General features: G+C 42.2%; 1 protein-coding gene across 1 annotated transcript in view; it reads right to left on the bottom strand.

The window, feature by feature from the left end:
* Positions 1–8,502: 8,502 nt before the first annotated feature.
* Positions 8,503–17,919, bottom strand: part of LOC107663211 (adrenodoxin-like) — a 21,410-nt gene continuing 11,993 nt past the window's right edge. Inside the window, exons 2-5 of the mRNA XM_016453387.1 lie at positions 14,639–14,660; positions 14,440–14,567; positions 9,282–9,411; positions 8,503–8,617 (exon numbers count right to left, since the gene is read on the bottom strand). Coding sequence (XP_016308873.1) covers positions 8,503–8,617; positions 9,282–9,411; positions 14,440–14,567; positions 14,639–14,660 — 395 coding nt within the window. The remainder of the gene's footprint in view (positions 8,618–9,281; positions 9,412–14,439; positions 14,568–14,638; positions 14,661–17,919) is intronic.

Here is a 17,919-nt window from a genome sequence, read left to right on the forward strand (position 1 = left end):
CACACACACACAGCCACACACAAACACACATGCACACTTGTAGACATAAGTAGTACACATTCATGCACAAATATGACCAGACTGGACACACACACTGTAATACACAAACAGATGCACATAGCAACAGAGACATGGATATGTTCAACAGAACATAAACTAATGAAATAGATTTTTATTTTATATTTGATGCTTTGATAGGAGCAGATAAGAGCATCTATGTATGCGTGTGAGAGTGTGATATGAGTGTATGTGAGTCATCATGACTGGTGTGGTTGTAACGCTTTGCTGATCTATATCTCCATCTAGTCCATCTGTAAAGCTGCAGTCAAGATCTGATCCAAACCAGAACCGAAACCCAGATCCCTCCAAACCAAGCTTCTGATTAAATATATACCTCTAAACAACTCCCTTTCTCTCTTTTTCTCAAGCCTTATTCTTTTTTTGTCTGCTATTTTGTCTGCTGTAGATAACTGCATGACAAGCATAAAAACAGAGAAGAGGTGTCTCTTCGAAGGAAGCGTCGTTTTCTTTAGAAGGTGTAACTGAAGTTTCCCTCTCTTTCTTTCAAACACACTCTGTGAGAATCAAGCCTGAAACTTTGCTGTTGTGACACACTCTCAGCCGCAGTGTGGAGGGTGGAGGCTGCTGAGTGCAGTCATGGTTGTGAGTCAGAGATCACTGAACACAAGCTTTACTGAGTGAATTCAGAAAAATAAAAAAAAAGAAATTCATGTACAATTCCATACATATTCTGATCCGATTTCATAGATATAAATTGGAGGGTATGAGTCATGGCGTATATGTGTTTGTATGGTCGCTTCTTCATCTGCTGTTTTTCTTAGCATCCGTTTTTTTTGTGTGCTGTAAATCTTACAATATGAATGTAACTGTACATTAACATAATTGTCATCCTCCTTCTGACATGCATGCCCTCAATAACACAGTACACACTCCTTCCCTTTCCAGAACTGCATTATAATTACCATCTTTTGCACTCTTCATTATGCTCCTCTTTTTCTTTGTCTTCCAGTGAAAATTTCATGAACAGCAATAACAACAAAAAAACAAACAAAACAATGAACAGCAGATAAACCAGCTGAGCAACACTGTAAGATATGCTCATATTAGCCAGAGCCATCACTTAACAAATTAATGTAACCATCATCAACACAAGCCAGTAGCAGCTACACCAGCTAGTAAATTAGTAATTCTACCACTGTTAAAGAACTGCTGCTTAACAAACATTCTTAAAATAAATGTTAAACATAAGCATACTGTATAATCCTTGTTTACACAACACAATCGCTCCACGTTCACTGTACATTTTAGACTTGGATCATGTCATGTCAGTTAAGCTTATCCTCTATACAGCAACAGCAAGAGGAAAATAAGGAAAGTGTTAGCATATCTGCATTATCTTTATATAGTAAGTTATATGTAACAAATTATGCAAATGTAAACCTAAAATGCCTAATTCACTCCTGAAATACTCTAAAAAGAATTAAAAGTGCCTCTGTTTTTGGCACCATTCTTGTAATTGCAGGCAGCATGAATTTGGCAATGCTTTGTTTCTCACCCGCATAGTCTCAGCTGCGTGAGACAGACTCTCAAGCTGGTCGATGGACCACCAATGCCGCATGCTGTGCAGTGAGTCATGTACATAAGGAAAACACTGAGGAATACTAAACATTGACTTTAATCTCAAAAAGTGCAGTTTTTTTTGTCCATAATTCATGTGAATCTGCATACACTTAAAGTAACTATAGTAACAGTTACATAGTTAACAGTGGAGCGACCTCAAGTTAAAGGGGTCATATGATGCGATTTCAATTTTTCCTTTCTCTTTGGAGTGTTACAAGCTCTTGGTGCATAAAGAAGATCTGTAAAGTTGTAAATACTAAAGTCTCAAATCCAAAGAGATATTCTTTATAAAAGTTAAGAGTCAGCTACTCCTACCAAAAACAGCTCGTTCTAACACGCCCCCACATGTCTACGTCACGATGTGGGAAGATTTGCATAACACCGCCCAAATGTTCACGCAAAGAAAGAAGGCGTAACTTTTATTCTCGCTGTAGTATTGTTGTTGCCGCCGCCATGTCGTGAAGGCGCTGTGTGTTTCATTGTGAAAGCGAAACTACTTTGTTTGGCCTTCCAAAAGAGGACGATATCTGCTTCGTCATGCCTGGAGCTGATCCGTGCTGGTTGCTGAGGAAATACAACAACTTTGCGCCGTGGATCACCGGATCGGCTTTCACCATGGACGAAGCGGAGTCCAGCCCGGGGTTGTCACATGTGGTTGCCGCAAGCCCTCCGGACACACCTTCGGTCGAATCCGCCAACCGCGCCGTTCTCAAGCCCGCCGCCTCTGCTCACTCTAGTCCTCCGGCCGTTCCTCACCCTAACCCCCGGCCTCTGCTCCCTCTAGGCCACCGTGTGTGACGCTGTGTTTCGTTGTGAAAGCGAAACTACTTTGTTTGGCCTTCCAAAAATAAACACGACTAGAAATGGCCAATCACAGCATACCTTGCTTTTCAGACCGATGAGCTAGAACTAGATAAACTAGATTTCAATATATTTCTTATAAAATCTGATTATGAAAAACTGAATCGCTTGCATTTTCTGTCCTACCTGTTGCAAAATTCTCTATAACTTCCCTTTTAAAACAGCATTTTTTTAAATTGTAAACTCCAAATAAAGCTTACTTCAAAAAACATTGATTAGCACAGAGGATGTCGGTTCATAAAATGATCAGCTGTTTCCTCACAAAAGTCACCGTACTAAACTCAGCTTGAAGAATCTCCTTCACTGACATCCATTCAAAAAAGCTATCCCGGTCTCACCACCAACATACCCATGGCATGCAAAGTGAAAGAACATAATCATAACCTGCCAAGTTACACACAGTGGTTGATTTTCAGGTGAATTTGGCAGGTTGGCGGGTGTTAATTTCAGTCCCTAGACACAACACTGATAGCTCATGGCCCACAGGGGCAAACATTGTCACTTCTTTTTACTTTTGAGGTGACAAAAAGCTATTTAGGTATGACTTACAGCTTTTTTTTAACCAGCCAAAACAATGGGAACACTCCAAGTTTGACCAGTAGGTTTGTTCTCTGCACTGCATGTGCACTGAGCAATTACATTTTCATAAAAGCACATTACAGTGCATTAAAGTGACAGTAAGTGGCAGGAAGGCACAGCGGGTATAAAACACCCAGGACAGCCAAACACTCAAACTTGATTAGACTGAACTAGCACACAGCCAACCTGTTTGCATTAACTTGACTATTGCTACATCCCTCTAATGATTCAGTCATTCTTAATAGGGCAAAAGACTCATCATCAGCCATTAAATTCACTGTTTCCTCTCCTTGCATGTATAAACAGCTGTCTGAAAAACAAATCATTGTTATTAACAATGTGAATGTCTTTACACAACAAAATGTTTTATTTATTTAGTATTACTTCTGGTGAAATGTAAAAATTATTTTATAAGCTACTGAATCATTTAATTGTGTGAATTGATCAAGGCTGCATTTCCCAAAAGCTTCATTAGCCTAAGTAGATTGCAGAGACCATTAATGCCTATGGTTTCAGCACAGCCCAGAATGTTGTAAACATTTTTTTATTAATTTAGTAACTTATCTAAAATTTAAATATGTGACCCTGGACCACAAAACCAGTCTTAAGTCGCTTGGGTATATTTTTAGCAATAGCCAAAAAAACATTGTATGAGTCAAAATTATCGATTTTTCTTTTATGCCAAAAATCATTTGGATATTAAGTAAAGATCATGTTCCATGAAGACATTTTGTAAATTTCCTACCATAAATATATCAAAACTTAATTTTTGATTAGTAATATGCATAGCTAAGAACTTCATCTGGACAACTTTAAAGGCGATTTTCTCAGTATTTAGATTTTTTTTTGCACCTCAGATTCCAGATTTTCAAATAGTTGTATCTCGGCCAAATATTGTCCTATCCTAACAAACCATACATCAATGGAAAGCTTATTTATTCAACTTTTAGATTATGTATCTCAATCTCAATTTCAAAAAATTCCCCCTTATGACTGGTTTTGTGGCCCATGGTCACATATGTATATAAATTGCATCCTGATTCCTGGATTTTATTGCTTATAAATGTAGCTCATAAAGTACAAAGGCAGTCAAACTACAACCCAACTTGACGATCCAGTGATACAAAATGCTTGATGCCTGACCAGGCCATCTGCCTAATGGGAAGGTCTATGGTTGAAACTGAGCTCATTCGTCAGCAGTGTTTGGGCATAAAGGCATGAAAACTCTCACAACACCAGACCTCAGAGCATCCAACATCCCCCACCAGAAATTCACACATTACCACATGACAGCTGAGCACAAAAACACCAATCAACCACAAGAGCAGTCTGTGAAGATTTTGTCTGTTGATTTTGCAACTGGACTCTAAAAGCAGTTCAGCTGCTGGCAGCACTACGAACCTCAAACTTCAACTTTTCCCTGTGTTCTCAAATTGTTTAAAAGGCAGCTGAAAAGCCAAAGCCAAAGCTTCTTAATCAGACTGGCAAAGAATCAGTTCCTCACTTCTCAAAATGATGTTCATATTATTTACAATTTACACTTTAATAAACTGTAATCCATCACTTCCAGCCAGCGACGCTGAGCACCAGGAGGGCCTGAAGACTCCGCTCAACCATAACTCAAATGTAGCTTTTTCATTTTTTACCCACTGCACTTTAATACAGTAAATTAACCCACATACTGATTAAAAAGTTTGTTGGAATGAATTTGAGTTTCATATTATTTTTCCATTAGTGAGGTGACGTGTAGGCCAAGTATGGTAACACATACCCAGAATTTGTCTTCTGCATTTTCCCCATCCAAGTGCTCACACACAGCAATGAGTAGTGAACACACACACCATGAACACACACCCAAAGCAGTGGACAGCCATTTGCTGTGGTGCCCTGGGAGCAATGGGGGTTAGGTGCCTTGCTCAAGGGCACCAGTCGTGGGTGTTGAAAGTGGAAGAGAGCACATTAGTGAGGACATTACTGAGGAGGGGAAAGGCATGTTTAAGTCTAGGCGAGAACTGCTGGGTTGTGTTTGTGATATTAAGTGCATTAAAGTATAATTGAATCCCAAATCCATCCAACAGTTTTCAAAGACTGCAGGGTTAATGCCATTAGAAGTTGTCAGACCAGGCTCTCCACAGGAGAACCAAAAGTAATATCACGTCACTGTGTTCAGAGGGAGACTTCAATGGTGTCCGTGTTTATTCATCTGACCAGAAATCCAAAGTGATCCATAATAATGTGCTAGTATAAGTTACCGCTTTTCTTAACAAACAAGTATATGTTTGTTTCATAGGATACAGTGCTCATGTTAACTAAAAAGAAAATGCCCCATATGCACACACACACTCTGAGTATATCTCAAGCATGGACATTGTTGGCAGTTTTGAGTCTAAATGGAGTCAGGAGCTCTGGCAACTTAAGGCAGATCTAAGGATTGTGCACATGAAAAGTCTGTAAAATATAGAGCCCAATGTACTGTGTTAATATGAAGGAACTTTCTGAATTGATTTTTCACAGGTGTTTTACCCATTAACTATGCATTGTGTTGCATTTTAGGGTAAAATTGTCTGTAAACGTAACAGGAAAAGTTACTGGTCATTTTCTGCCAGAACATTATCTATTTTTCTACATTTCTTTTTTTACAGGGAAGGCTGAGCCAATGCAACTCACACAGGGCTACAGTTTGTGGAGTAATTTGGTGGGAGAGTTTGTGGCTGTTATTGCAAACTCAGAGCCTTTTTTCTTTAAACATTTCACAACTACTTTAACACATACAGTGTTGTCTCTTAACCTCCAGATATTTCCTGCTCTAAAGGCTGCATGTTATCTTCCCCCTTCTACTTCCTCCTCGTGCTGGTGGCTTATTAGTGATCACACACATGCTGTCCACTTCACACAAACACTCATCAGCGCCTGATACATACGTGCCCCGGAGAGCACACGTCCCCGCGGAAGCAACACCGGCCAACACCAGGAGACCTGCAGATCCAACAAACGCTGAAGCGAGGAACCCAAAGGTTTGAACATCTCCTCAGCTAGGCTAGAAAGAGAACACAAGAACACTAGTATTAAAAAAGGAAGAGCAGTAAAGAGAAACTGAGCAGCATGGTGGGCATAGAAAAACGTCCATTAAATAATCAAAAATTTGAACTTGTATGAGGTCTTTCATAGGATTTTGATCTTTTTTTTCAATCCTTTTTCATTACCTGATATTTTGAGCTGGATGCTGCACTCCACTCAAGGACTCTCTTTGGTATTCAGTCTGAAAAATCTTTCTAAAAACTTAAGAATCATTGATTATTCAGTTTGTTTGAGTACATCTGACGAACGGGAGGAGTGAAAGGGAAAGATCTTTCTGAACTAAACATGCTTTCATATAATTTTTCTCATCTCTCCAGGTCTATTCACACATCTACCAGTCTCTCTCTGATCTAGACTCTTCTCTTAGAGTATTTGACAGACTGTGGTTGACACTCGATTTAAGGGGGTGTCAGTTTGTCAAATACCCCAAGAGAGGGGGCACGAGTCTCCAAAGTTCAGCGACACCTCGTTTGACACAAGCGACCTTATTACACCCTCATGTTCAACCGTGTGCAGCAGGGCATGTGTAAGATTAGCTACTAATGCTTGTGCAAAATGTCTAAGGAAAAGAATCAAAAAAGCAGAACCACGGGATGTCTTCTGTATAATCTAATCATTTATAGTGTGCATTTGTGTTCATTGGCTCTATATTGCTGCAATCTTTCTGGATGGATGAACAGGTAGATTGGATACATACATGAAAAAACAAATGCCAGAAAAGTAGCATTGATGCAGTGCTGTCTGTATCAGGGATCATGTTATAATAAATTACTCTTACATACTTAATATGATTTAGATAACCAGTGTTTAGCGTGCTGAGCATGTTAGCAGCTGCTGATGACAGTTTGAGTGCACAAGTTCCTTGCTACAGAAAAGAATTGTGAAATTTGTTTCATTGTTATTATGTGTTGCAATGCATGTGGGAGTGTGAATGCATGTTAATTAAATCTAAACATGTTTTGTTTACATTTAGTATTTCAATTCTGTGTACAGTAGTTGTTTATTAGAACATCAAACAATAATTACAAATGGAAATTTCTCTTTCAGAAATGACATTTTATGAGGTTAATAAGAAAAGCACATTTGCATTTCCAGAAAGAATTACCAGTGCTTGCAATGTTGCAAAAGAATGCTGTTCTAGTTTTTGTTAAGCTTAGGTTTTAGCATTTGGTCCTGCATCAATAAAATGTTGCATTTGAATCACCATTATCATGACACCCAGCACTCGTCTTGTTTTCTGTCAAGTGTGCATTACACCATTCACAGCTGAACTGAGATTGCCAACTTTCAATTCAACTCCTGAATTTAAGTTAATTTGAACTAAGGCAGCAAATAGAAATCTGAATTTAAGGACGTTTCATATCAGTTTAAATAAGTATAATTTATCATTATGTGGGGTGCAACCAAATCTGGGGGCGTGGCTAATTCAATTCAAATTCTAACTCATGAATTGCAAGGAAGCCAGTTCTTCTGAATTTCGAACAACCCTGGTGAATTCTAACAATGTCAAACAGATTTTCAGACTTTGGCCATAAATAATAAAAAATTATAAAATTATACAAAACAAAAATAGATATTATCTATAAAACAAAGTATGAAAAGAGTGTATATGCTATTTAACTGCAAAAATCTGTGGGGGAAAAGAGCACAACATTTTAAACAGAATGTCTAAAGAATATCAATACACTGAAGGTCCTCACACTGTATTAAAAAACATCTTTCTTCAAGCAAAGCTGTTGTAAAGCTGATACTATCAGAAACATGTAGTGCCCCCAGAACAGCCTGAGGTTAAGTATAGGTTATAAGGTGATTCTTGAGTTCAACACCTTGGTTTTTTGGATGAAGGACCTTTGGCTTACTTGCCCGAAGTTTTAAGCAGTACTGATCTAATGGTCTTATGCTGTGTAGGCTAACAACTGTATTAACTTGCTGTGCTGTTCCACTTTGACTCACACATTCACATTGATCCAGAACCATGTGATTTTAAACTTCCAAACATGCAGTTGAGTTGGAGGTGAGTCTAATGCACATGCGTTATAGGCGTTGCTAAGCCCTAAGTGCAAATATTGTAATGTATTCTTTCAAGCAAGCTTCTAAGTCACAACATCACTTAAGGCAAGAAATATTCATCCCATTCTTTGCTGTGTTAAGATTCATTTAGGTGATAAACAGAGGCATACTGGTGGGTCACGTTCATTTTATTATTTTGTCGAATTTCAAAGTACCATGTTCCTATGCCATCAAACAGAACAAGACAAAAACAACTTTGGAAAAGAAAAATATTTCTGACTGTATATTAAGTGTAAAGTTAACATGGTGATTGTACGTGTGAGAGCTTGTGTATCATTTGCTGCTCACTGCCTCTTGTTTTCCTTGTTGATCATTGATCTCTTGCGGAACGTTAACTGTCATTCCGTCCATCCAGTGCTCCACAGACACCTGACACCCCAAACGAGATCTGAATCAATGACAGGACAACATAAAAAAAAATTATCACAGTCAACAGAATGTTCATTTTTGCAGTATAGTTTTAACTCAAAGTTTGTCATTTGACGAAAACATCCATTACATGTTTTTCACAAAGACAGTTTTCGTCATTGTCTAAGATGCATTGATGTGATTACAGACATCCCACCCAGCAAAAACTAATTTCAGTGAGGTAGCATTACCACCACCCCATTATATTATATTATATTATATTATATTATATTATATTATATTATATTATATTAGAGTTTGGCCTCTTCGTGTAGTAATACATGAATAAAGCCCCTAAATTTGTATAACATTAGCACCAAAAATCATAGCATTTATCCTTTTAATTTTTCTTCTTTCATGCTCACCCGTAAACGGTAACTGCATCTCGGCTGACAACTTGTTAAAGGTTCACTGAAAATGCACTTTAATACCATGTAAAGTAAATACCATTGCTCTCTCGATTTCCGGGATATTGTATATAATTTGAGGGAGTGGGATGTGCTATCAATATCGAGAGACTCTCAGACCTTCTGGGAGAAGTCAGATGTCTGTGATTAGCAATGGTTGAATCCTCTACAATCATTCTAACTCACTTAAAGCATTACTGACTTAACACTCTGACACTTTAGATCCAGGTGTCTTACGTCTTGGTGAGTCCATAAGCTAAATCCAGCATGTCAACCTCTTCATCCACTATTGGTTCCAGTTTGTCATACACACTCTCCTCAAATATCAGGTGACAGGTGGAACAGGCCAGAGTGCCCTCACGTGCTCCTAAGACACAAACATACACACACACAAACTTAAAAAAAAAAATATTTTATTTTTTTGCTAATAACACTAAGAACTGTCAGTCTTCCATTTATAACATATTTCATGCAAAGCGTCTAAATAAATAATAAAATTGGGCCTTAATTGTTCTGTAAACAATTACCACCTGTGGCTGAACCTTGTTGTTTTTCAATTGTATGCGTCAACAAGGGAAAGCATCTTTCTTTTGACAGCTTTGACAAATGCAACAAGGTGAAGACTGAAGTGTCATATGTGTGTGGGAACTGGAAAAAAAAATGTATGACACAAGAGCAAGACAGAATCTTACTGGAAAAGGACTATATATAAGTTACTATACATGCCAATCTACTTCGAGTGTAAGAAAGACGAGCCAATGCACATTGGCATGCAATAATTGCCACAGCTGCTCTGCACTGCAGCGCGAGTATTTAATGAGCAGCCGGTGCGTCGCATATTTGCTTTTCGCTTCGGAGCCAAACACATGTGCTGTTCCTGCTTATGTTTTATGTTTTTAAGGGGTACGTGGAGCTCCTCCCAGTGGAGTGGTCTGTGGCGATGCAACTGTCATAAGACCGCTACCTCTCGGCAGGGTAATCCGCATCTCCACTCCCGAGCGTGTAAGTTCTCGTCCTCTCTGGCGGGCAAGGCTTACACAGCTTGTGGAGAAGCAGCTTCCGTCCTGCATGCCATGGCGCTCCTGCAGGTCTACCAGGCCAAAGCGCTCAAGGAACTGCACGAGGGTTAGTTCTGACCCAGGGGTTATGCAGGAACTGCGTACAGCGACGGACCTTGCCCTACGGGCAACGAAAGTCACTGCACGCTCCCTGGATCGGGTGATGTCCACCTTAGTGGTCCAGGAGCGCCACCTGTGGCTGAACCTGGCAGATATGCGTGGGCCCGACAAAGTTCGGTTTCTCAACGCCCCTGTCTGTCAGGCCGGCCTCTTCGGCGACGCTGTTGAAAACTTAGCCCAGCAATTTTCAGCAGCACAGAAACAGACGGAGGCGATTAAGCACATCCTGCCCCGATGATCAGCTGCTGCCTCCACCCAGTAGTCGGCTGCAGCGCCTTCATCTGCTCGTCGCCGAAGGTGCCCCCCGGCTCAAGGGGAACGCCCAGCCTGTCCCGGCCCCCGCCAAACCAGGCGGTAAGCGTAAGGGTAAGCGGCCCTGAGACGGGTGATCCCAGAGATGGGAGGATCTGCTCTCCGGGAGATGGTGTCCGCACCACTCCCTCCCCCGGAGGAGGGCCGGGTGGAGAATCCTTTGTTTCCTTTTGTTTTTGTTCCGCCGCTGGCTCCTCGGAGTCCAGCGGTACCCACATTTAAAAAAAAAGAGCAATTTCCTCTATCTCTGGGTCACGAGAGGGCGGGGTTGGCAGTGTGTGACGTGTTGCAAACACCTTGCCACTCCCTTCCCCCTCTCTCTTCGCCAGCAGGCAGCAGTGTGTGGGTCGAGGACGCAACCAGGCCTTCTCTCACACCCTCTGCCCCACCCGAGAACCAGGTAGGTGTGGCGCAGCACACGCAGACTCCACTTCACCTCTGTGTGGAGCAGCGATGCCCCTGTCTTACGGACGGAGATCGGCGCCCTACTGGCGAAGGACGCGATCGAGCCGGTCCCTCCAGCCGATATGAAGGCAGGGTTTTACAGCCCCTACTTCATTGTGCCCAAGAAAGGTGGTGGGTTATGGCCAATCTTGGACCTGCAAACCTTGAACCGGGCCCTGCACAAGCTCCCGTTCAAGATGTTAACGCAAAAAATGCATTTTCGAGTGCATCCGTCCCCGAGATTGGTTTGCAGTGATCGACCTGAAGGACGCGTACTTTCATGTATCGATTCTCCCTCGAAACAGGCCGTTCACCTGTGGCTGAACCTGGCAGATATGCGTGGGCCCGACAAAGTTCGGTTTCTCAACGCCCCTGTCTGTCAGGCCGGCCTCTTCGGCGACGCTGTTGAAAACTTAGCCCAGCAATTTTCAGCAGCACAGAAACAGACGGAGGCGATTAAGCACATCCTGCCCCGATGATCAGCTGCTGCCTCCACCCAGTAGTCGGCTGCAGCGCCTTCATCTGCTCGTCGCCGAAGGTGCCCCCCGGCTCAAGGGGAACGCCCAGCCTGTCCCGGCCCCCGCCAAACCAGGCGGTAAGCGTAAGGGTAAGCGGCCCTGAGACGGGTGATCCCAGAGATGGGAGGATCTGCTCTCCGGGAGATGGTGTCCGCACCACTCCCTCCCCCGGAGGAGGGCCGGGTGGAGAATCCTTTGTTTCCTTTTGTTTTTGTTCCATAGCTAGCTCCTCGGTGTCCAGCAGTACCCACATTTTCAAAAAAAGAGCAATTTCCTCTATCTCTGGGTCACAAGAGGGCGCGGTTGGCAGTGTGCGACGTTTTGCAAACACCTTGCCACTCCCTTCCCCCTCTCTCTTCGCCAGCAGGCAGCAGTGTGTGGGTCGAGGACGCAACCAGGCCTTCTCTCACACCCTCTGCCCCACCCGAGAACCAGGTAGGTGTGGCGCAGCACACGCAGACTCCACTTCACCTCTGTGTGGAGCAGCGATGCCCCTGTCTTACGGACGGAGATCGGCGCCCTACTGGCGAAGGACGCGATCGAGCCGGTCCCTCCAGCCGATATGAAGGCAGGGTTTTACAGCCCCTACTTCATTGTGCCCAAGAAAGGTGGTGGGTTACGGCCAATCTTGGACCTGCGAACCTTGAACCGGGCCCTGCACAAGCTCCCGTTCAAGATGTTAACGCAAAAAATGCATTTTCGAGTGCATCCGTCCCCGAGATTGGTTTGCAGTGATCGACCTGAAGGACGCGTACTTTCATGTATCGATTCTCCCTCGAAACAGGCCGTTCCTATGGTTTGCGTTCGAGGGTCGGACTTATCAGTACAAGGTCCTACCCTTTGGGCTGTCCCTGTCACCTCGCGTCTTTACGAAGGTCACGGAGGCAGCCATTGTTCCACTCAGAGAACACGGCGTTCACATTCTCAACTATCTCGACGACTGTCTGATACTGACACAGTCTCGGGACCAGTTGTGCGAACACAGGGACATGGTGCTCCGTTGAACCCTCCTCGTCCTACCTCGGTACCCTCTTGGGACCTGTCTCTGGTGCTCACGGCACTGCAGAGACCTCCCTTTGAACCTTTGCAGTCAGCTGAGTTGAAAATTCTGTCACTAAAGACAGTTCTCCTGACTGCATTGGCTTCCATCAAGAGGGTAGGGGACCTGCAGGCATTTTCAGTCGATGAATCGTGCCTAGAATTCGGGCCGGCCAACTCTCATGTTGTCCTGAGACCCCGGCCTGGATATGTGCCCAAGGTTCCTACCACTCCCTTCAGGGACCAGGTAGTGAGCCTGCAAGCACTGCCCTCGGAGGAGGCAGACCCAGCCCTAGCTTTTCTCTGTCCCCTCCGTGCTCTGCGGCTGTAAGTGAACAGAACACAAAGCTTCAGAACCTCAGACCAGCTCTTTGTCTGTTATGGAGGCCAGCAGAAGGGAAAGGCTGTCTCCAAACAGAGGTTAGCCCACTGGATAGTGGATGCTATTGTCTTGGCTTACCAATCCCAAGACGTGCTTTGCCCGTTCGGGTTGCGAGCACACTCAACTAGGAGTGTTGCTTCCTCCTGGGTGCTGGCTCAAGGCGCCTCGCTGACATATATTTGTAGAGCTGCGGGCTGGGCTACACCTAACACGTTCGCTAGATTCTATAGCCTTCATGTAGAGCCGGTATCTTCCCGTGTACTCGCCCCCAGTGGCCAGTAGCGCCAAGAACCCGTTCTAGTGTCGGCTTGCAACGCCACTCCCGCCTGCTGGGCTGGATACGTGCGTCTATTGCTCCAGTAGAGTTCCCCAGAAATGGCTAACCCTGTGAGTCCATCTGTCACCCCCCGGCAGCTAGACGTGGTGGAGCGTCCCTGCGGCGATCCCATATGTCTTCCACGGTAAGGCTACCCAGGCCGGCTAGCCCGTGTCTTTCTCTCGACAGAGCCCGCTCTGTCGTCTCTGCTGGTGTTCTTTCCCCCCTAGAACTAGGCTGGAACCACCCCAGAGACTTCCATATGTTGTATTACCCTAATTGGCTAGTCCATATGTGTAACCGCCACATTTTACTTCCTACGGGCAGGATGTGGCCTCCCCAGCATTCCCTTCCCTTTTAGGGCACGCTTTCCCAGCATTATCCAAATAGTCACACTGAGTGGGTCTTGCGGAACAGCAGTGACTGACCTTCTCTGCTTAGAGCCCTGACTCCCGCTCCAACAGTTGGGGGCGGTCCAGGAGTCTCAAGCAGAGCGCTGGAAGGGCCAGCGACAGTGGCGTGTTGGTAGATATCCCCAATTCATCGGTCAGTTCCGACGTACGTCGAACGTGACCGAATGAAAGGGAACGTCTCGGTTACGTATGTAACCCTCGTTCCCTGAACCCTTCGTCCCATCGCCACAGTCGTTGTACCTCCTCTGTATGGCCGAGTCACTAGCTCGGCTCCTCAACGGAAAAGCAAATATGCGACGCACCGGCTGCTCATTAAATACTTGCACTGCAGCGCAGAGCAGCTGTGGCAATTATCACATGCCAATGTGCATTGGCTCGTTTTTCTTACACTCAAAGTAGATTGGTCTCCCAAAGCGATCCCCAATTTGTCGGTCAGTTCTGACATACGTCTCCGTTCCCTCCTTCAGGGAACGAGGGTTGCATACGTAACCGAGACGTTTCCAATCAATTTTCAATATACAAAATCAAGTCCCACCCTACATTTATTTTCTAATTTGAGAAGCTGTTTCACTCAGCTATACATTACATCAAAGAAAAAATGAGCATTCCTATTTCATGCTGACTATAAGTACAAATTATTTTGTCACATATAAGTCATAATAAAATGGGATAGAATATGTTAAAAGGAAAACAAGTGAGAAAATGGAGCAAAAGTTCCATAACACACACACATAAAAAAAGGTACTTAGAGCGATCACATGGAGCCAAAATTACACAAAAAATGGTTTTATTACCAAAGCCGCTGATGTCAAGATTTTTCTTGATGACAACATCTAGAGGAGTCTCTCCCTCTGTGACAAACACGCTGCTCTTTACCCCCGACTGATTTACAAAGTGCACCAACACTTTAGAGTCCGAGGAACTGAGAACACACACACACACACACACACACACACATACACAGATAAACATACTGAACTCATTTCATTGCACTGCTTTTCTCTGTAGAGGCATTCTGACAAACAACAAGTGAGAATAGGTAGAGGCATTCTTAATGACAAACAAGTAAGAATAGAATTGCAAACAATGAATTGGCTTGAAGAGTCAAGTATTGTTAAATTAAAATACAAACAGTGCTTGCTACTGAAAATTTCTGAGCAGGAACAAGGGCTAATTTTTATTTATTCATTTATTTATTTTGAGTGTGAATTTCAAAGAGGGAGTTCTGCACTAATTTAACTCTTGATTACACAAGGATGTTGATTAGTTTTAATCATTCTGTATGTTTGCAATCTCTTAATCGCTCATGTGCAAGGGAAGGCCCTTATGATTGCTCAGTTAGGCATGTAGGGTATCAGACCGAATCAGACAATTTAAGATTTGATAAAGAACAGTTGAAACACGAGGAGCCGAATTCCACAGAGGCCCAAGACACAGGATGTTCGTAAATCAGGTCCTGGTGCCACAAGCCTGAACCAACTAGCAGCTTTGAGTAGCTCACAGCATTTAAACAAAAGAACACTTATTGACAATTCCAAGGAGATTGTCAATTTTGGGGGCAAGTAATCAAGATTAAATGGTCAGAGATGCACAGCATGACCATCACATGTAAACCAGTGACGATCACGAGCTCTTTGGATTGACTTCCCCCACCTCGACGACAAAGAACAGACTGAAATTCTTTATGAGAGACCTCTAAACTTGGGATTTCACATTTTCATTTCCTTAAACTCATTATTTCCTTACTTTCTCGCTTTCTGCAACTTGTGTGAACGTGTGAATGCGTGTGTTCATGTGTTAGATTAGTTTATATGTCTTAGATTTATCCAATAAAGCCTTATTTATATTGAAAAGAGAAGTATCTTGTGTTTTGTGCTTACAAGTTAATGTCTTAAACTGTCGATTTTGTTACTGTGCTAATTAATAGTGTTTTCACTATATTTTGGATATAAATATCCATTGCAGAGTTGATGTTATACGGCCCGTTCAGTGAATCGCTGGCCGTCTCAGTGATCAGCCGTAAAACTGATTCTGTCCAAATTCCCTTTAAAATCTTAAATGATTCCCTTTGAGCTAAATTTACCTGTTTCCCTTACAGGCATTAATGAATTGCCTGTAAATCACAGAGAATGACACATTCAGTGGACACCTTTGGTGATTCCAGATTAAAAGTCTTTAATTAGACGTTTGTCAAAGAACATCATGACATTAAACATGATCTCCTAGTCTTCCATAGTCTTTAAACAGTGCAGTTAGATAGCAAAATCATGAAAAAAGGCTACAATTCAAATTTGAGGTTTTTGGACTTACTACAAGTAGAAAATGAAAAGTAGATTACCATCCTCTCAACACAAGAAAAATGACCCTGACTAGGGCATTTGTCCTTGTCATTGTGTTTACGTGAACAGTCATAATTAATTTATGGGTTTTTGTGTAGTCGAGCTACATTCATTATTTGTCTGTCCAAGTATACATGACACTATGCGTAACTGAATATTTAAATGATTAAATACACGTTACATCATATGCACAATGACGTGACCAATTGTAGGTCGATTTATGTGTGTACTTGTTGGACCATGCAGAGCTACAAATCATATTATCTAAGTCTGTTAGTCTAACTCTGCAAAAATCTGACAGGCACAATTTCAGCCAGACTAAAGAGTTTATTTTAAAAAGACAAACTAGTTTCAGTCCAGGTTTTATTTTTAGCAAACTTGCTTTGGGACCATATGCATTTTAAAATGCACTACATTTAATTGAATTAAGTGGTTCTATGAAGCAGATGACAAATGCCATGGCACTTCATGTGACTATTCCCGTTCTAGACTTTTCAGTGATGACTCATGTACTATGCACAGGGGACTCTGAACACATTTCATTGTCATCCATCCATGAATAACACATTGTTACATCCCTGCTTTTTTTTGTTTGTTTTTTACTTCCTCAATCACACTCTTTTGAGTTTTCATTTTGGATTTGCCCAATAATATGCTATTTTATGTAACTTGGGCTAATTAGTGGAGGTTGTTGCAAGTCACTCAGGCCTTTAAGAATTTTAATTTTTTATTATTTCTGTCATTTATAGAGAGATATGAGGGGAAAGGGGGTATAAAAAAGGTAGACAGGGGAAAGGGAAGCATGACATGCTGGCTGGGTTTTATGTGAAGAAACGGTGTGTAAGACAAGGCTTGAGGAGAGCTAAAGGTTATGTCCTCAGGTTTTACAAACATAGCCGTCTCCCAAACAAATAATATTCCACTAAATTCCCAAAGAGAGAAAAAAAAAGGATCCCAAAAGATTTCCCCCCGCTTTTTTCCTCACCCACACACATTAGCTAACAACAGACGCACTTTCTAAATAATCACATTCATTCCCTCAATTTGCAACACTTCATCCACTAATTATCTCAACCCACATTGGTTAACCTATTAGTGTGGTATAATACTTCCTTCATATGCACCTGGGAAAATCGTTCCTCCAAGTTGGGCATTCTTTATTGCGACACCTCATTCAAGTAGGAAACATAACACGGAAGTTGCCTAAACAAAACAAAATTATATTGTGAACAATAAACCCAACATTTGATTTAATTTAATCATGTATTCATGTATAAATAAGTGATTTACATCACTTAATTATACATGGTAGGCTATAAAAACTAAATGTTTGTGTTACATTAAGCAAACCATGATTAATTTAATCAGCTGTTCCATACATCACACCTTTTTACACAAGTTTTCCACTCATAAGCACGACTTTTCTCATTTGCCCAGAACTCGTAATTACAATATTTCTGACGCTACGTGAGAGGCACATAAATCCAAACAAACCCCAGAAGAGGGTAAAACAGAGTATTGCCCAAAGCAGAACAAAATACAAAAGTACTAGGCATTTAAACTCGGCAAAAAAAAAGGGGAAAAAAAGAAAAGAAACATCCCTGCTCAGGATAAAGTATTTTAAAGATAACTTTGTAAAATCCAAAGACCTTTCTGTTGACTCTGAAAAACGCCTGAAGAAAGATATGTGTGACCAGAAGTGACCAGGATCCCTGATCACCTGCGTGAACATGCCATAGTCCTGCTGCAGGGAGGCATGAGGACTGCAGATTTGGCCAGAGCAATACACTGCAATGTCCACAATGTAAGATTCAGCTGAGATAAAAGCAGTTGAATAAGAGGACATTTCTTTTTTGCTGAGTTGATAGATAGATAGATAGATAGATAGATAGATAGATAGATAGATAGATAGATAGATAGATAGATAGATAGATA

This window comes from Sinocyclocheilus anshuiensis, unplaced genomic scaffold (assembly GCF_001515605.1).
Source record: "Sinocyclocheilus anshuiensis isolate Anshui unplaced genomic scaffold, SAMN03320099.WGS_v1.1 scaffold1301, whole genome shotgun sequence".
Taxonomy (NCBI): domain Eukaryota; kingdom Metazoa; phylum Chordata; class Actinopteri; order Cypriniformes; family Cyprinidae; genus Sinocyclocheilus; species Sinocyclocheilus anshuiensis.